The following is a 19,791-nucleotide window of genomic DNA, read 5'->3' on the forward strand; positions in this document are numbered from 1 at the left end:
CAATAAATATTTGTTGAATGAATGAATGCATATTTACTTTAACTACATTCGTGAACAGAATGTAGTATCTTTTAAGTACTACCTTATTTCCTTAAAATGTATTTTAGTTATTTCCTTTGATAGAACTTGAAAATCTAGTACTTCCTAGAGGATTTTGCAGAAAAATGTTTTTCCAAGGACTAAACCTCTTTCTGTAGCTTGAATGCTTGCTCAAATGGGTCCCCAAATTAGGTAACTGATGAAGGCGTGTTTCCCTTTAAAAAAAGCTTTCCTCTTTCACATTTACTCCCAGGAATGATTTGTTTTCTTATAGTTGTTAAATATGCTTATTTAAAAAAAAAAAAAAAAAAAAAAACCAAACAAGGAACCCTCCTGACTTTGCTCACTTCTTTCCTAGGATGACAATTGTGTTGTGTAAAGAGTTGTCTTCTCTGTCTAAAGAGTTCACCACTTGCCTAACAACTGCTGGGGTAAGAATTCTTGCCTCTTACTGGGCTAATGTTTGTTCTTTGGGCTTTTTAAAAACAGTTCTATTAAGATTTTCATACCATAAAATTTTCCCATTTCAAGTGTACCATTTAGTAGATTGATTTTAATATATTTACAGAGTTGTGCAACTGTGACCTTAATCTAATTTTAGATGGTTTCCTCATCCTTCAGAAAACCTCATGCCTTCAGCAGCCACTTGCATTCTCTTCCACTCCACTTTCTACTAGCCCTAAGCAACACTAATATGCTTTCCATCTCTAGATTTACCTATTCTGGACATTTCATATGTATGGGGTCATACATCATGTGATATTTTGTGTCTGATTTCTTTCAGTTAGCCTAATGTATTTGAGGTTCATCCACATTGTAGCATGTATCTGTACTTATTTTTATTACCAAATAATCTATTTTATGGATATACACATTTTTTTTAAGGTTTTATTTATTTATTCATGAGAGACACAGAGAGAGAGGCAGAGACATAGAAGAGGGAGAAGCAGGCTCCCTGCAGGGAGCCGAATGTGAGACTCGATCCTGGGACTCCAGGATCATGACCTGAGCTGAAGGCAGATGCTCAACCGCTGAACCACCCAGGCACCGACATATACATTTTATTTTTCTGTTTATTAATTCATAGACATTTGGATTATTTCCATTTTTCAGCTATAATGAATAATGTTGCTACAAACATGCATGTGTGTTTTCATTTCTCTTAGGTGTATAGGTAGGAGTAAAATTGCTGGGTCATATGGGTGTTATGGACCATTGAAGAATTCGCAGACTGTTTTACAAAGTAACTGTATCATTTTACGTTCTTGGTAGCAGTGTATGAAAGTTCCAATTTCTCCACAATCTCTTCAACACTTGCTATTGTTCATTGTTTGAACAGTGTATGAATGGTATTTCATTGCAGCTTTTATTTGCATTTCCCTGATGGCTAATGATGTTGAACTTCTTTTCATGTACTGTTGGCCATATGTATGTCTTCTTTAGAGAAATGTCTTCTAGTTTTTCCTACTTTCAAATAGAGTTATTTTTAAAAATTATTTTATAAATTGGATTATTTCATTACTTTTTTGTCATTTATTAATTGCCTTTTTATTACTATTTATTACTGAGTTTTAGGAATGCCTTATATATTCTGGGTACAAGTTCTTTTATCAGATACATGATACGCATGTCTTTTCTTCCAGGCCATGGGTTGTCTTTTCACTTTCTTGGTAGTGTCTCTGCACAGAAGTTTTTAATATTGACAAAGTCTAGTTTGTCATCATTGTCTTTTATCACCATTCAGTACTAATCGTTGCCTAATCCAAGATCATGAAGATGTACTCCTCTATGTTTTCCTCTGAGAGTTTTGTTGTAGCTCATTTATGTCAATGATCCATTGTGAAGTGGGGTTTCACCTTCCTTCTTTTGCATGTGGATATCCAGTTGTCTTAGCACCATTTGTTGAAAAGCATTTCCCTGTTGAATGGTAAAATCATTTAACCATAGATAAACTGGTTTAAACTCTAATTTCTGTTTGTTGATTTTATGTGTGTGTATCCATATACCAGTGCCATATTGTCTTGATTACTGTAGCTTTGTAATCAAGATGTGTAAATCTTCAACTTGGTTCTTCTTTTACAAGATCTTTTATCTTTTTGGGGCGTTACGCATTTTCGTGTGAGTTTCTGGATCATCTTTTCTGTGTCTAGCAGATTTTTGTAATCTATTTTTGTTTTCTCTTTTTATGAAATCTGCAGTATATTTTCTGCTACTCTTTGATATCTGTACTGGAAATGTAGACTTTGCTAAAATAAAGCCCCCAAAGTTTGGCTGTAGTTTTAGGGAGCAGTGCCTTACTTAGACTGTGGCAATCCTTATACTCTACAGTTGCCAACCAAGAGGAGAGTTGTAATTAAAACAGCTAAAGTAATTTTTTTCCTTTTTAAAGGAATTGTAAAAATTTACTGAAGGTGTGTAAACTGTAGAATATGATCAGAAATCAGTAACCGTGAATTAGGATCAAATCAAGGCATTTTAAATGAGTAAATAAAATCACTTTGTAGTAAAACCAAGTTATAGATACAGAGAACAGATTGGTGGTTGCCAGAGGTGGGGGAGTGAAGGGAGGCCAGAATGGGTAAAGGGGATGTAAAGGTATAAAACTCCAGTTTTAAATAGGTCATGGGGATGTAAAGTACAGCATAGCGACTATAGTTAATAATTATGTAGTGTATATTTGAAAGTTGCTAAGAGTAGAACTTAAAACTTCTCATCACAGGAAAAATATTTTTCTAACTATGGTGACACATGTTAACTAGACTTATTGTGGTGATCATTTTATAATATATGTAGATATCAAATCATGTTGTACACCTGAAACTAGTATGGTATTGTATGTCACTTATACCTCAATCAAAAAAAAAATCACTTTGTAATAAGTATTTAAGTGCCAGTGTGGCAGCAAATTCTAGGCTCTTAAACTTATCAAGAGCATAGCCCAAATTTTTCTTACTTTACGAGTTTAGATTATTCCCATAAGGGATAATCCTGGGATTATCTCTTTATTCCATAATATTGTCTTTAAAAGAGCTTCTGGGATTCCTGAAGTTAATCTTCTGAAACCAAATCTTTCCATGTGTTTCATAAAGATACTTTAACCCAGCAAATCAACTATAAGGTGCTAACACATGGCGGTGTTAACTTTCCATTATTTATTTCCATGTTTTCCACATAGCCCATCTTAAAAACCATTGAATATTTTGAGCACATGTTCTTTATCTGCATGTTCCATTTTAAAATTGTTCTGAAGTTTCTGGTCATGTGTATCATTTCTACCCCCTCTTCCAAAATGAATACTTTTTAAAGTAAACAAAACAAAACAAAACACCTACAACTGGGGATGCCTGGATGGCTCAGTGGTTGAGCATCTGCCTTCAGCTCAGGGTGTGATCCCCGGATCCTGGGATTGAGTCCCACATTGGGCTCCCTAAGGGGAGCCTGCTTTTCCCTCTGCCTATGTCTCGCTCTGTCTCTCATGAATAAATAAATAAAATTTTAAAAAACAAAAACTATAAAGGAATACACTGTCAGTTGGGCAGCATAGGAAAATATAAAAGGAAATTTAAAGCACTTCCAGAGATTATATTTTGCTCTTTCTCAGTCCAGACTTTTTCTATACTTATATTATGTATGGGTGTGTGTGTGTTTATGTTTCAAAGTGGGATCACACTGCGTCTACTGTTGTGTTTTTTTAATTTGCAGTGCTCACTTAACCATGTATTTTTTTTTTATTCTAGGTCAAAGAAAAGGCAGACATCCTTAATCCCCTAATCACTGCAGTATTTCTGGAGGTTAGTAGTTAATTATAAGTCTCTAACTTTTAGGGTATAATGTTTTATTAATCAGCTCTTCTTCAGTCTTTATTTTTTGTTTTTTTTTTGTTTTTGTTTTTGTTTTTGTTTTTTCACCAGATTGGTAGTTTAGCCATACTGATGCAGGTATGACCAAAATGGTGTGTAGTTGATGCATATTCCCTTTTCATTATTACAAAGCATAATGATGAAGCTCTTGCATGAACTGCAAAGCAGCAGTAGGCTTTCAGTAGTTAGTACTACCCACTGGCAGCTGATGGACAATCTTTAGTAATGAAACACCTTCTGGAGACCAGGTATAGACTTGAAGGGCTGAAAATGACAAACAGGCAAATACTGCTTCCAAAAGGACTAAAGTTTATATAGGGGAGATTTGTTACAAAACAAGACAAAACATTTTGTTGTGCCATTTCCTTGCCAAGAGATTTGCTTTGTTTTATCAAAGGTACTGTGTTTATAGAATCCTCATCAGTTCATTAGATTTAAGGAGGTGGGTGGTTTAAGTCCATGGAAAAGGGGGATGTAAGATCATATGATCAATTATTTGTCTCCTTGTGTGACACTTTCTGCCTGCCATGTTTTAAAAACTCTGTCTTGTAAATTAATTGTGTAAACTATTTGAACATTTGATGATCTGTTTAAAATGTGTTTATGTAAGTCAGGGGAGATAATTGGTTAGGTTTTAAATATGAATTGAAAAAAATTAACTATTAGACTGTTACTTCTTTAGTTTTAAATTCTTTTAAAATTATCAAGGAAATGCCTTTAATTCCTTAGCTGCACAGTTTTCTTGAATATCAGGGTAATTATTCTGATAATTAACACTTAAACAATGTTTTTAAAAGTTAGTGATTTAGTAGATGGCAGAGTGGTATAGGTGAGAAGTTTGCAAACCGGGAGTCTAGTCCTGTCCTGGATCTCCCCTGATTTGCTTTATGACTCTGGACCAGGCATTTACCTTCTTGACAATCTCATTATCATTATGTGCAATATAAGAGATTTAACTAGATGATCTCTGAGGTCTCTTTTGGTTGAAAATTTGGCAGCAAATGTCACATTAAGGTTTAAATAGGATTATATGCTATTGATAAATCCGAAAAAGGTAAACTCACTTATGGGCTTTCCTTATTGCTGTTTGGAGTTGATTGTTCTTGATTACATATTTGAAACATCCTTGTCCTTGAAATTATATGTTTTTATCTTAATGTAATGAACTCTCTATTCTTCTGGAAGATCAGAACTTGTCAGATGTATGAAGTCTGGCAAACTCTGAGCATGGTGATTCCATGATGCTTCTCATAATTATGTCTGTTGTGCCAGATAGAAATATATCTATACTGTATCATCTTTGAAAGCGGTTTTCCTTGTACATATTTGTAGTACCTGTCTTGTATTCACTAATTGTATTGGGTTCATGGAAGAAGAGCTATCATAATGGACTGAAGATCCTATTGGTGTAAGATTTCATAGCCTTCCAGAGTCCTTTGAGTAAGTGACTAGAATGTTGTGACAGACTCTAGCATTTAGTAAAGGATTAAATAAGCTTCAAATGCCGAATTTGAGCAGAATGTGAAAGAATAGCTACCATTTCTGATGGACAAGTTGGACAAAAAATGCTGACATTTGTTTTTGGTACTGTCATCTCTTAAGAGCTATTTCATTCTTGCCTCTGTAACTTTTACTAACATGGTTAGTTTGTGCTTTTGTTTGCCAGCCCAGAGATTCAGTTAGATTGTACAAATTAATCTGTTTTTTTGTTGTTGTTGTTGTTGTCTTTTAATATATTTTCCCTTTTAAGTAACTGTGATATTTTCTTTTTCTCAATCTCAACAGGCATCAAACAGTGCTTCCTATATTCAGGATGCCTTTCAGCTGCTCTTACCTGTGCTGGAGATCTCTCTCATTGAGAACAAAACTGAATTACCAGAGGCATGAGCTATATACAGGCCCAGGGTCTTTGTCAGAACATTGAAGAACAGAGAGGATTCAACCCAGAACTTGTGGTGGCCAAGAAATGCCACTCTCTTTTGGGTACCCCTGCAGAAGGGAAGGAGAAAGGATTCTTTTAGTGTATAAAATTTGGGCAGGAGAGCAGGTTTAAAGGAGTTTTGTTGCCTTCACTGCTTGGGTGAAATATTCAGGTCTTCACACTGCCCTTCTAAGTTGTTAGAATTGTTAAATTATTTGAGAAGAAATTTTTATGGAAAGTTCAAGAATAATAGCTCTAGATAAAGGTTAATGGGAGACTCAGGCAAAAATATTGCTCTTTATTGGACATGATGCGAAACACTAACAGTCTTGTTATGGTTCTGTATGATTTTGCAGCCCGCTGATATAATTGGTTGTGAAGCAAGAGAGAAACAATTTAGTATTCTAGAAGTCCTGTGCTTGATCTGTCGATGCCATGACCTTTCTCCTTTCTATAATAAAATCTGTGGCTTTAAGAAAACAGTAAAACTGTAATGATTACCTAGATTCTTAGGACTTGGTTAGAAAGTTTCATGTGCTCTTTAATTCTCAATAGGTCTTTGGCATGGAGGAGAAACTTCTGAAATGTACTTGAAGCCACATGAATTAACTACAGCAAAGTGCCCTTTGGCTTTAAATTGTTCTCCTACCCTAAGGTGACAAGCTTCAAGTTGTAATTGACCCCAGTCAGGGGGGTTCCAGACCAATAAGTGCAACTTACAGAAACAATTTCATGTTTGCAGGTATTCCAAGTCTCTCCAGGATGTTTTTCATGCATACCTTATGTGCAGGATAAATTCTGTAATAGCCAGCTCCAAAGGAGTATTGAAGCTCTTTCAGTAATGGAGTTTTTGTTATTTAAATGCTGTTGAAGGGGACTATAAGAGTCCCATAGAAATCATTTATAACAGGATTTAACCTGTAAGATACAATATGTTTTTCCTTATTTTTGTTTTTTGTTTGTTTTAATGTATTCCTTAGCATGTTTATAAATACAACTTTTATCCTTTAGATCTTAAGCCTTCTTTTGCTCTCTTCAACAATGTAAGAGGCTAATAAGGTGTTATCTTCCTAAAAGTTATTTGGTATCCACTCTTTTAAAAAAAAATTCTCCAACTTTGTTGTTGGAGGTAACTTTTGTGAGCTCTACCACTCATCTTCTAAAACGTTTAAATAAAAATTAATAATTGTGTCACTTGATCCTTTCACTTACTTTTCCAAACATGAGCCCCAATATCTTTTTCAGACCAAAGAAATAGCAGAACAAAGATGTAACATTGACTGATCTCAGCACTATTTCCATACCCTTATTTGGGGCATGGGTAGTTTATAAATAGATTTGGGCTAAAAAGGTACACCAGTAGCACTAAAATGTTACTCTGCTTATATTCTGTTTTAATATGATCAGAAAACTTTGTGAACATTAATCTTTTTAGGTAAATTTCACCCTTCCTAATGTAATTCTGAAATTTCAGAGAAAAAACAGTTGCCTATGGTAATGAAAGCTGGTGTCCCCAGTCCAGGTTTGCTGTCTCAAGTGCAGTTGCTGTGTGTGAACCTGGATCCCCTGAACAAGGTTTAGGAACTGCTCACACTGCTGTCTGTCTGTTCAGATGCCTGTACAATGGCGGTTTGCAGTTTTTACTTTTCAATCTAGAAACATAGCTATGGTTTTTCTTTCAAGAAGAGGGATTTAGATATGGGGAACAGAACAGTGACTCTTTTTAGGTACCTCCCCAGACTGGTTTTAGATTAGACCTTAAAAAAGGCAAATGTGACTCACTGCCACTTTTTTTCTTATCGTCCTTGTCAAGCCTCCCCTATCTACCCAGATGTTTTTCAGTGTATTTTGGAGACCATTCGTGAAGCAACAATGAAAACACCAGTTAATTCTGAGTGACAATTGCTTACCTTTCACCTAAAATACGGTGAAAAAGAATGCAAGTTCTGGGCAGCCCGGGTGGCTCAGTGGTTTAGCGCCACCTTTGGCCCGGGATGTGATCCTGGGGACCCGGGATCAAGTCCCACATTGGGCTCCCTGCATGGAGCCTGCTTCTCCCTCTGCCTGTGTCTCTGCCTCTCTCTCTGTGTCTCTCATGAATAAATAAAATCTTAAAAAAAAAAAAAATGAAAGTTCCTTGATGGAGAGAGAAAAGTAAGCATAAAAATTTGTTGGCAGGTGAAAAGGTAAATTCAGGGGATGCTTTGGAACCTACTGAATTATGGTGTTGATTTTTGAATGGTGCTTGCTTCATTCCATTTGGGGTGGCTACAGGATGTAGTTTCTTGATGATACCTAGTCTTTTGGTGCTGTTCTTTTAAATTTTCTCGTGTCTGAGATTTACAGCTACATCCTAAAGTATACTACATTCCTCCTTCCCAATTCACTTAACACCTTATTGGTAAAATGTTCAGTTGTAATTGGGGTAAGATGCTTCTCTTCCTACTATTGGGATCTTTAAAGGCTGTGATTAAAAGAAACTTCATTAATTTGGTCTAAAAGAAATAGAAACATGTACAAAGTAATTCTTGTTTTTTCTTTATATAATGCATGCAGATGTGTTGAGGACAAGCTTTACCTTACTTGCTTTTGATAGGTTTTCTTTAAAGGCATAGATACCGGGCAGCCCGGGTGGCTCAGCGGTTTAGTGCCTGCCTTCGGCCCAGGGCGTGATCCTGGAGACCCCAGATCGAGTCCCACGTTGGGCTCCCTACATGAAGCCTTTCTCCCTCTGCCTGTGTCTCTGCCTCTCTCTCTCCCTGTGTGTCTCATGAATAAATAAATAAAAAATAAAGGCATAGGTACCAACATTGACAGGCTTGTGAAGAGTAAATCTGTAATCCACGTGGCTGGCCTTCATAGGAATCTGAAATCAGTGTGATGCACAAATGTGGATTTTCTAGGCCTACAATCAGAAAACAAGACGTTGTCAGTCCTACCCTGAATGAAGACCCTCTCTTTCATACTTATTTTTATCTAAAGACCTATTTGAAGGAGAGATGTTTTATAAGTAGTTGCTGTTGATGTCATCATTTGAGAAATAGATTATCTTTATTTCTAGATGTATTCTGAGTTTTAAAGGTGGGAATATTTTTCACACTGGGAAAACCCAGATTAAAACTGTACCCGCAGGGGCCCCTCAACAAGCATGGTATTTCAGAAATGTCAAAGATTGAAATCTCTTCTGTCTCACCAATAAAGGTGATGTTCATTTTCATAAAAGACTTAAAATGAAGCATTTGGGAAATGAGGAAGTTCTAAAAATAACAAGCCTTAATTAATGTGTCATCAAGGTCTCTGGCTAATATATGAGGAGAATTTTGAGAACTTGCCCAGTAATATCACTTCTCAGCTGTACCCTGATACTCCCACAAGCTGCATGCACTCATTTCTCTGTTTAACTTGCAGCCTCTGTTACTTGTGATTACATCATCTGGCCAAACCCCAAAGTCCCTTCGTTTCTAACTATTGCTTCCCCAATCAACTCTTTAGGAATTTTTTTTTTTAACAATTGAAATATTCTCTGAACTCATTTGTCCTGCAAGCTTACGCTGGTGCCACTGTCTGAGCAATCTCTGCCTGTTAGCTGCAGAGCTCTCCAAGGGGCAGATGCCCTGTTGTATTGAATTGTGGTTGAGTTGGATGGACATGTCTCAAATCTAATTGTGATTGTTGGGCCAGTTCAGCTTTGCACATGTGTGCCAGATGTATCCATCAAAACTCTCAACTGTACTTCTGGTGGCTTGTGTCTTAAGAGGCCAATTTCTGCCATTTATATTAAAACTACAGCATGATCTCCTGTTCATCCACTACCAGTGGATGTTAAAAAGAGGAAACTCACGAGTATGGAGCAACTTGAGTATCAGGCACCACCGAATACACTTTTCTTTGTAATCCTCACGACTGCTGTATGGGGGCAGGGCAATGATGACCATGTGTATGGGGCCTGCAGGATGGTGTAAAAGTTGGGAGTGAGCACAGACTCAAAATGGACCTCAGCACCCTTATGTTCCAGCCTTGTGATCAAGAGCAGGTGACTTAGCCCCTTAGATTGCAGTTTTGTTATCTGGGAAATCCATCTTGAATAGCACTTGTATTATAAAGTCCCTGATAGGACTAAATAAAACGATCTGTATGAAGTACTTAGAAGAGCACCTGCCACACAGCAATATGTGCATAATGCTTACTAGCCAGACACCTGTTCTGAGCATTTTACGTGGACCAATTTAGTCCTCAAAACAACTCCATGATATAGTCACTATTAGCATGCCCATTTACAGAAGAGAAAACTGAGGCATAGAGGTTAAATAACTTGCCTGAGATCACACAGTCACCACGTGGTAGAGTCAGGATGCAAACCCAGGCAGCTGAGCACCTAAGTTCTCTTTTCAACTATGACATCACACTGCCACCATAACCTGTCAGAAACCTTTAACAACTATTAGCTACTTTATTATGATGGTTATGAAAAACAGAGGTTTCAGTGACTTCCCCAGGATTTCACAGCTGTAAATGACAGAGCTCCTGCAGTGTGAGCCCAGGTTGTCTGGCTCCAGTTTGTTCTATTTTATTATTTTAAGGGAAAGGGGTTGGAGGTTCCTGTCTAGCGGTAAATACCTGTAGGGGAGCATCTGGGCCCGTTATCCAAAGCTAGTTGGAGTTGGCATGGAAAAGATGATGTGGTGGCAAGTCATGTTTGCCACAGCAGGAACACAGATCTCTGTGAAGTAAGAGCATCTGTATCAATTAGTGATCAAAAAGGAGAGAGGAGTACACCAGTGTTCATAACAGCCTTATCTGTAACAGCCCCAAACAGGAAACTGCAGATAGCCTTCAGTGGGTGAGGGCTTCAACTGCATCCACACCATGGATCATTACTCAGAAATTAAAAGGAATAAACTATTGATCCATGCAAGAACTTGGGTGAATCTCAGGCAATTATGCTGAGTAAAAACATCCCCAAAGGTTACATACTATATATTCCATTCATAAAACACTGAAATGACAAATTTATAGAAATGGAGACTCATTTTTTTTAAAGATTTTATTTATTCATGAGAGACAGAGAGAGGCAGAGACACAGGCAGAGGGAGAAGCAGGCTCCATGCAGGGAGCCGGATGTGGATCTCAATCCCGGGACCCCGGGAACACGCCCTGAGCTGAAGGCAGACGCTCAACGGCTGAGCCACCCAGGCACCCTGAAATGGAGACCAATTAATAGTTGTCAGGGGTTAGGAATGGGGGTGGAGGAGGAGATGGGTAAGTGTGGCTTTAAAAGGGCAACGGGAGGGATCCTTGTGATGGGGTTGCCTTACTTGTGATGGACACATGGACCTACTCGTGTGATAAAGTGTATGGAATTTTAAATGCACACACACACACACACACGAGTACAAGGTACAAGCGTCTATACAGTAGAAGTAGCCAACTTCTGGCCAGTCCTTGCCAGTCAGTGCAGGCGATGTCAGATGGGGCTGCTGATAGCTGTACCACCTTGCATTTGTAGAGAACTTCCACATAAGTATTTTCACTCCCATTTTAAGATGGGGCATTCGGGATCCCTGGGTGGTGCAGCGGTTTGGCGCCTGCCTTTGGCCCAGGGCGCGATCCTGGAGACCCGGGATCGAATCCCACGTAGGGCTCCCGGTGCATGGAGCCTGCTTCTCCCTCTGCCTATGTCTCTGCCTCTCTCTCTCTCTGTGTGACTATCATAAATAAATAAAAATTGAAAAAAAAATTTAAGATGGGCATTCGAGGTCTGAGGGAGTCAGGAGGAGTATCCTCCTTTTGGCTCTTCTCTGCGGCCCGCTCAGTTTCCTTGAGAGTGGAATCTCACACAGCCAGGTGAAACCCCCGTCCTCCTGGATCAAGCAGGTGCCTCTCAGCCGACAGAAAAGATATGTGGAGGTGTGAGGGCTCTCCTAATGCCCTTCTAAGACCTAGCCAGGCTCCCCCTTCTCCATCCAGGGGAGGGGCTGACCCCCGTGTGAGTCGTGATGGCTGATTGTGGTTAGAGGGCATCATGGGTTGCTGCTCTGAGGTTTGCCTGACTTGTGCATCACCTGACTTCCTATAGCACAGTGATGAGGCCACAGACACGGTGAGTGGGGGGTGTGTGTGTTTAAACTGGTCTGGGTTCAAACCCTGCCTAAGCTATTTCCAGCTGTCTTACCCGGGGCAATGTACCTTCTAAGCCCAACTTCCTTGCCTGTAAAAAGGAATAAAATAAGCACATTCCTCATAGAGGTGTTTTGGGTTTACCCAGGGCTGGCTACTTAATTTGCAAAATGAAAACACAGGGCTCCTTGTTCAAACAGCAAGAGTAAAGCTTTTCCCCCTTCTTCCACCGTCCCTCTCTTGGCTGTCTTGGTGTTCTTTATTTGCTAGCGTATGTTGTGCTTCCTCAAGCACAGGGGTACCTTCTTGGTGAGCGTAGATCCTCACAGGTGCCTGTGGTTCCTCCCTCGAGACTTAAGTGCCCTGGACAGTGTGTAAACCAAGGCTCCAGCCCCCAAGCCCCCAGCACACATTTCACTGTCCCGCTTTTCTTACTAAAGCTAAATTCAAGATAAAATTATTGGGCATTTCAGCATGGTGCCCACAGAGCACTAAACCCCCAAATGTAGGCACTTCTGGGTGTGGGCCTTACGTGACTGTATTGGTGCCATGCCCCGGAAGCTGGCGCTGAACATGTTTGTAAGCATTTAGCACAGCCTGCATCCTGTAGGAAGGACCCAGCAGTCAGTCAGTAGAAAAAGCCACAGCTCTGCTCCCCTGTCACCTCAGGAATCCCACAACTCAAGCCTTCCCTGGAGCTTTGCATCTGCAACCTGGCTTATGGGAGAGTCAGGGAAGGGGTTATGATCGCCTTTGTAGAAATGGGGAAACTGAGGCCCAGAGAGAGAGGACTTGGCAATGCTCACCCTCATTAGTTTCAGAGTCAGAAGCGAGTGAGTGGTAATCTCTGGACTCTGAGCCAGTGCTGGTCATCTCAAGCTCAGTATCCACTCTGGGCCTCCTTACGTTACCTGGGCATTGTGAGCAGCGATAGCTCACGCAGCTCCTGCTGGGGACGCAGCCCTTGCCCCGCTTCCTTACGTAGCTTTCTGAAACTGCTCATTACCAGTCTCTTCCAGAAAGCCTCCCCTGCCAAGGACCTCCCTAGAGGACTTTTTCTTGCATGTGTTCATTCACTCAAAATCCGATTGTATGGAGTGTAGTTTATTTTCCTGTGCTTTTAATATTACCAAACATTATGAACGTGTTTCTGGCTTATTAAATATTTTAAACCTTATTTATAATAGCTCCGTAATATTTCATTTTAGGGAAGCTCCATAATTTATTTGGCCAATCCCCAATTATTAAACACTCAGGTTGTTCCTAATTCTTTGTCAATTACTGAGAGGCGATGTATGAAGCTCGAAACTGGGGACAATCATCGTACATGGCTCATGGGCCATTGTGAAGATTAAATAAATACAGGAATAGCATTTAAGAAATGAAACAAGTACTATGCATGTGTTAATAATGTTATTCTGTTAGCTTTATTACTTTGATAATGCTAGAGTTGATACCATTTTACACACATCTTTGAGCATGTAAGTGATCATTTCCTAGAAGTTGCATTACTGAGTCTGAGGGGAGAATGTTCCAGGCTGGCATAGAATGAGTCCATGATTTATGGAGGGTGTGCCCTGCAGCCGGCAGGGAGACCAAGGGGGCGCAGGGGGTGGTAGGATTGAGTCCCAGGCTTTGATTGGAAACATTTGTCTGTTTCCAGACTGTGTGCCTGAGGACATTTAGACAACTGTCTGCCCACTTCAGGGCTGAAAACAGGAAGATGTTGGGAATATAAACCCATCCGGAAGGACCCAGAAGGACTCTGCTAGCTCAGCATAGACATACAAGTTTGCCTCCAGCTCCAGAACATTAAGTGGATATTTTTTCACCTTCTCTTCCTTGGTTCCTGCTACGACTATGGAATTTGGGCCTTGGATGCAAGAGAGTTGAGATGAAATTGGATGGGACCATTGAGTCTAAAATAACGAGGTTTGTGATATTAGGCTATCACTTCAGGTCAGCACTGGGTAGAGGAGCAAGGGAGGATTAACAACTGCTTTGGTCACTGGACCACACGCCAGGGGCATGCAGAGAAAGTCCAATTCCTCTAGCCTTCGATGGGCGGGCAGACGTGATAATTCTGCAACCATGAGAGTCTGAGTCAAGGTTGTCTTGGCAGCGAGTACCTATGTCTCTGAGTTGTTGGGCTTTGAGAAACTCATTGTCTCCTTCTTGCTGAGGTGGATGCCTCCTTCCAAGTCCAGACACAGCTCTCAAATCAGAGAGCAGACCCCCTGGCAGGGAGAAAGGGCATCGTTGGGCCAGTCAAGGGGCTGTGAGACCAATTCCTGTGGTTGGGGTGGCAGAGGCTGAGCAGAGGCCTGGTTGGATGTGGTGCTTGTATTTCCAGGACCTGGCTTCTGCCCCTCAGCAGATTCTGAGCAAGTCCTTGCCCCCCACTCTCCGGGGGCAGGCACAGATTTCACATCTACACAACCATCCTTTCCAGTCTTTACATTCTGAGGTCCCATTTTCAAAGCCTGGCTAGCTCTGATCTGGCCTCCTCTTTGCTACCCTGGCCAGTTTTCTGGTGGGGACAGCAGCAGAAGAGTGGCTAGTGTTCTTAGGAGAGAATCACAAGACCAAGGCTAAGAAAGGACACATCTGGCTCATGCAGCAGAGTGGCTCTGGATGGCATAGGGCAGGGCTGGGGGCATGAAGCATGGAGGGGTGGGCCTCAGCGGCTGTTGTCTCTGCTCTGTACAGGTATAGGGTCTGTGGGTCCCTGGAGCCTGTGTGTGGGCCGTGCTGAGGGAGACAATAGGAAAACAAGGAAAGTCTATGGATATCATATCTTCTGCACCCTCCCTGGGTCTCCACCTGACCCCACTTCCTTCTTCAGTTGGGAGAGACCTGAGGGTTGAAGCAAAGAGAGTTCTATGCATGTGAGCACTGCCTCTGTGGGTTCTTGGGACATTGCTCTCACTTTCCTGGGCTTCCGTTCCCTCATCTGGCCAATGAGCTAACGGTGCTCTGACTGCACAGAGCTGATGTGCTCATCAGAGAAGACAATGTCCCTTATCATCCTCTGTAAACTGTAACATGCCGGGAAGAGGCTGGCTGCTGTTACCCTGTTTGTTCTCAGCTTGGTGTGACAGAAGCAAGAGATCTCCATCAAGGTGGCGTCTGTCCTAAAGTGTGAGTTCCTGGGCTCTTGCTTACTTGGGATTTTTTTTTTTCTCTGTATCCTGGTCACTTGGTTAAGGAGGCAGTGACTGGAGGTGTGACAGGAAAGGGGGCCAGCTCGGCAGGAAACTCTTCAGAGCTGCCAGAGGTCTGATAAGTATTTACAGAGAAAGAAAACATCTCTCAGGAAACCTGGAGGTACAGAGCAGTAGCCCTGGGATGTGAGGCCACACCAGTTATGAGCAGAGACAGCCACTGGGGAGCTTACATGTGGGGCTTGTAGAATGCACACGCTCATTCATGCTGCATGCAGATACACCATTCATGGAGACCATTCGTCCTTAAGCACACCAGGCGCTGTGCATACCCTCCCACAGTCCAAGTGAGCCCCAAAGGCTGACCCCAGCCTATGCAGTGCTTATTGGAGGCTCCAGGTCTTTCCTGGGGAAGTGCTTAAGTATAGGGCCACCATCCAATGTTGATGGGTGAGCTGGGATCATTCCTTCATTGGTAATCATGCCCTACTTGGCTGGGGAGGGACGCTGGACCAGGAGGAAGCAATTTGAGATGATTGTCCACCCATGATGGGACCAACTTCCTCATATATTCTTAGAGATACTCTTTCCTTCGCTGGATCTCAGTTTCCTTCTCTGTAAAATGGGTCCACAACCCCTTCCCTACTCAGTACTGCAAATGGCAGTAGGGTTCAAGTGGAAGAATAGATATGAATGTGCTTTGAGAAAGCTGAAAAAACCACATATGCAGGAAGGAGAAGTGGGGCCCGGGGAGGAGGACATGGGGAGGAGCAGACTGAGAATTTCAGGTCACACAATCAAGCTAGCCTCCCCGTTGAGCCTGTTTCCTCTCCATCATCCCCTCCAGGGTTGGCAAAGAGGCTGAGAAAGAGAAGGAGCAATAGTGGGAGAAGGGGACTCTGAAGAGTAAGCCGTATGAGGATGAGCAACAGAAAGTGGAGCAGGATGGTGAGGGCCTGGTACCCTCACTGGGTCAGAGCAGTCTGGAAGTGAGCTTGCCCAGATCACAGCCACCAGATTCTGTGGAGACTCTCTCTGGGGTGACTATGCTGCCCAGATTTAAGCTGCTTCTGACAGGCAGATGTCAGGGCTTGGGATGAGGAGAAGCCGTCTCTGCTCAGGAATAGGAGGATGCAGGGATGAAGCTGTTGGCCAACTGTGAAGTGACTTCTGTGCTTTGTGAATGGACCAATCAACATTAGGTGGCTGTGTGCGTGGATTCAAAACCCACCTATGCAAATTACTGAGTAGGGCTGAGAGGCCTGGGGAAAGGGACTGTGGGCTTCATAGGGTGAGGGTGCTTACGAGGACAGTATTCCTGCCCCTAGACTGAGCCACTCTGCTGCCAATCCCAGTCCAGCTCACTTTAGCTGGTCAGGGAAACAAAGTCATTTGTCTAAGTCCTGCATCTAAATCCTGTGTCTGAGCAGTAGCATTTCCATTTAATATCCTCCTTTTCTCTCTGGAAATTTACCTTCTGAACAAACATCTCTTTGAAGTTTGTGAAGAGAGAAATTACGGTAGCTGCCTTCCGCCTTGGGCAACTCTTCGAGAAGTCATAAAGTAGGAGAAGTCAGATGCTAAAGCATCATTTCTCTGCTTGCCTCTTCTCTCCCCTCCCTTCATAGCCTCTCAGTGCCTGGGGATCTTTATGTTTCCCTTTCCTTTCCCACACTTGCTAGAAAGGGTCTGATAGCGACCATTTAGAGTTTAAGTTCAGAGACTTCTAGAAGTTAGTGTCAGAATATGGATAAAAACCTATGTCTCCCTGTTCTGATGTCCTCTTCCCTGGTCTTTGCTGCACCAGGTTGAATCTGTTCACTTCCCTAGCACACCTCATGACTCATCCCTTTTTTTTTTTTTTAAGATTTTATTTACTTATTCATGACACACACACACACACACACACACACACACACACACACACAGAGGCAGAGACCCAGGCAGAGGGAGAAGCAGGCTCCATGCAGGGAGCCCGATGTGAGACTTGATCCTGGGTCTCCAGGATCATGCCCTGGGCCGAAGGCGAAGCCCCACCCGGGGCTGCCCAACTCATCCCTTTTGACGCCCTGAGCATATTCCACACCTTGCTGAGGGTCTGGAGGAGGGGGCATCCTCTGAGGGCAGTGAGGGCTCCAGACACCATGGGAGAACCTGGCCCAGCCCCAGGACCCCCACATTGACTTTGTGTCTCCCTGGCAGGAGGATGAAAGCAGTGAGAGTGACGGCAGAAACAACGAGAAGGATCCCACTCAAAATGCCTGCAAGAGGCACCAACCACACTGTCTTGGACTCAAGCACCGAAAGCATCAGGGAAACTGAGTCCTGAAGGGGAAAGAACTTGCCAGAGGTCACACCAAGAGTCAAAGAGAGCAGGATTGGTCCTCAGGGCTGCTAAATCCCAGGGCAGAAATGAACTCACCAGGGAGGCTCTGACTGAGGGCTGATGTCACCCCAGAGGGCCGCTCCATCTCAGGTCTCAGAGAGGGCCAGGCCTCTGGCAAGGTCTCTTGACTCCCAGCACAGTGCTCCCTCTACTGCCCTAAGCAGCCCGTGGTTCCTGGCCTTGAGCTACCCGTGTTATGGAGGAGACAAGGAAAGAAAGTGCCTCCTCTGTCTCCAGAAGGAAGCTTCAGGTCTCTCTCTGAAGCAGAAGCCTAGAATCCCATGCAAGAAGGCGGAGATTAGCGTGGGCTTGCGGAGTCCTGAAAAATCTGTGCGAGAGGGTCACAGGTGTGGACGGATGCAGGTGTTTCACCTGGAGTGGAGAGGGAAGTGGAAACCGGGAATAGCAATTGAATTCTGGAGATGGTGTGAGGTAGGGTCTGAGGTCAGGGCTTGGGACCCCCATGGTCCGCCTGGGCATTCCTCCTTGCTCTGGCCACACAGCCCTTCCCTTCTGTGGCATCTCCTTAGCAGGGTCTGACTTTTCTTCTCCTGTCACACAGAACCAAGGAGAAGATCGGCATGAAAAAGAAAAAAAATGCATCAGTTAATGGCAGGAACTGGCTGACTGGGGAGCCAGGAGCCGGAGCCCCGGAAGGATGGGAAGAAGGCGAGTGAAGGAGGAATGTCACAAGGAGAAATTGTCCACTTAGACCAGTAAAGCCTTTCATGTTCATCTTTGTCATTTTGTTTAGATCATTTTGGACAGAACTGTCCTTACAGGAATGAAACCTGGATATTTACTGAGCTCCTACCATACCAGAGTCATGATGCTCAGTGTTCTTCTCAATTACTTTTTTTTTTTTTAAAGATTTTATTTATTTATTCACGAGAGACACAGAGGGAGAAGTAGGATCCATGCAAGGAGCCCGACGTGGGCCTCGATCCTGGGACTCCAGGACCACACCCTGGGCTGAGGGCGGCGCTAAACCGCTGAGCCACCCGGGCTGCCCTCGGTTACTTAATGTAACCCTCCAAACAACCCAACAGGCCTGTGGCACCATCATTCTGAGTTACTGACGAGGACCCAGGCCTGGAGCATTTAAGAATTTGCCCAGAGTCAGCCTAGCTGTGAGGCGGATGGGGCGGGAGGAGAGCTTCGGCCAGGAGTCTTTGACAATAGTGTTTATCCATCCACACGTGGACCGCATGGAGGCCCCCGCCTCATCCACTCAGAGGTTCCCCGCGTCCCCTCAGGGCCTCCCCGGCCCATCCGCCACGCGGGCGCGCTCTAACCCGGTTAGGGCCTCTCAGCTTGAACTCGGTTTGACCCGCATTCTGAGGCTTCAGCAGGGATAGAAGGATACTTGCTGGCCCCAGGGCGGGAGATGGGGCTTGATTTCCAGCCTTGACATTGAGCAGATGGGAGACGTTGGGCACGTCTCTCACCGCCTCTGTGGTTGTGGTTCAGTTTCCGCACCTGCAGCCCAGGATAAAATGAATAAAAACTCACGAAATAGAACTGCTTTGGTTTTCCGGGCATTTGGCTCCATCTTCTGGTCGGTTCTTATCACTGCGGTTTCTTGCAGTGTTCCTATCCACTGCGGACAGCGGGTAGTTTTGAGGCTTCTTGGAAACTTCTGGTCACTCTGGGGGCTGGGGGCAGGGTGGGGGCACAGCCAGGGGTGACCTGAAAGTCCAAGGAATTGCTCTGGCCTCTGGGCTGCGTCGGCCTTCTGCTGCTAGTGGCTGGCTGGACACTCAAGGAGGCAGCCGTGGGGGTGAAGCCCCAGATGCCAGAGTACACCGGGACATTAGAGACACTCTTACCCCACCAAAGTACAGACAGGGAAAGTAGGCCTAGGGAGAAGCGAGGACCCACCGCAGGCCACACACAGGTTCCCTGGCCTCCCTCTGTCCAGCTGCTCCCCTCTCACCGACATACTCGTCTCACCTGGTCACTTCTCCCCTTCCTTCTGAGACAGGGCCATCTGCTTAATAAGTACCCTGTGCCGGCCATCTGCTGCCACAACGGCCTACACTGTCCTGGTCTGAACTCCAGCCCTGACTCGGCGGGGGTAAGTCCCCCCCCCTTTTTTTTTTAAGATTTAAAAAAAAATTTATTTATGAGAGAGAGAGAGAGAGAGAGAGATAGAGAGAAAGAGGCAGAGACACAGGCAGAGGGAGAAGCAGGCTCCATGCAGGGAGCCTGATGTAGGACTCGATCCCGGGTCTCCAGGATCGCGCCCTGGGCCAAAGGCAGGTGCCAAACCATTAAGCCACCCAGGGATCCCCGGGGATGTCC

General features: G+C 43.4%; 1 protein-coding gene and 2 long non-coding RNA genes across 5 annotated transcripts in view; 2 read left to right on the top strand and 1 right to left on the bottom strand.

Annotated features, from left to right (window-relative positions):
- Positions 1 to 7,014, top strand: part of FAM114A2 (family with sequence similarity 114 member A2) — a 33,440-nt gene extending 26,426 nt beyond the window's left edge. For all 3 annotated transcript variants that reach the window (XM_025435248.3, XM_025435249.3, XM_049109213.1), the window contains exons 12-14: positions 398 to 470; positions 3,777 to 3,830; positions 5,685 to 7,014. In XM_025435248.3, coding sequence (XP_025291033.1) covers positions 398 to 470; positions 3,777 to 3,830; positions 5,685 to 5,786 — 229 coding nt within the window. In that variant the 3' untranslated portion in view covers positions 5,787 to 7,014. The remainder of the gene's footprint in view (positions 1 to 397; positions 471 to 3,776; positions 3,831 to 5,684) is intronic.
- LOC125754987 (uncharacterized) lies at positions 6,184 to 9,770 on the bottom strand. The gene is made up of 2 exons (XR_007410289.1): positions 9,662 to 9,770; positions 6,184 to 8,725 (listed from the first exon to the last, which is right to left on the bottom strand). It is a non-coding gene; the product is annotated as an uncharacterized LOC125754987 (long non-coding RNA).
- Positions 9,771 to 13,891: 4,121 nt separating this feature from the next.
- Positions 13,892 to 19,118, top strand: LOC112651906 (uncharacterized). Its single transcript, XR_007410292.1, has 3 exons — positions 13,892 to 15,078; positions 17,304 to 17,919; positions 18,050 to 19,118. It is a non-coding gene; the product is annotated as an uncharacterized LOC112651906 (long non-coding RNA).
- Positions 19,119 to 19,791: the final 673 nt, after the last annotated feature.

This window comes from Canis lupus, chromosome 4 (genome assembly GCF_003254725.2).
Source record: "Canis lupus dingo isolate Sandy chromosome 4, ASM325472v2, whole genome shotgun sequence".
In the NCBI taxonomy this organism is placed as follows: Eukaryota; Metazoa; Chordata; class Mammalia; order Carnivora; family Canidae; genus Canis; species Canis lupus.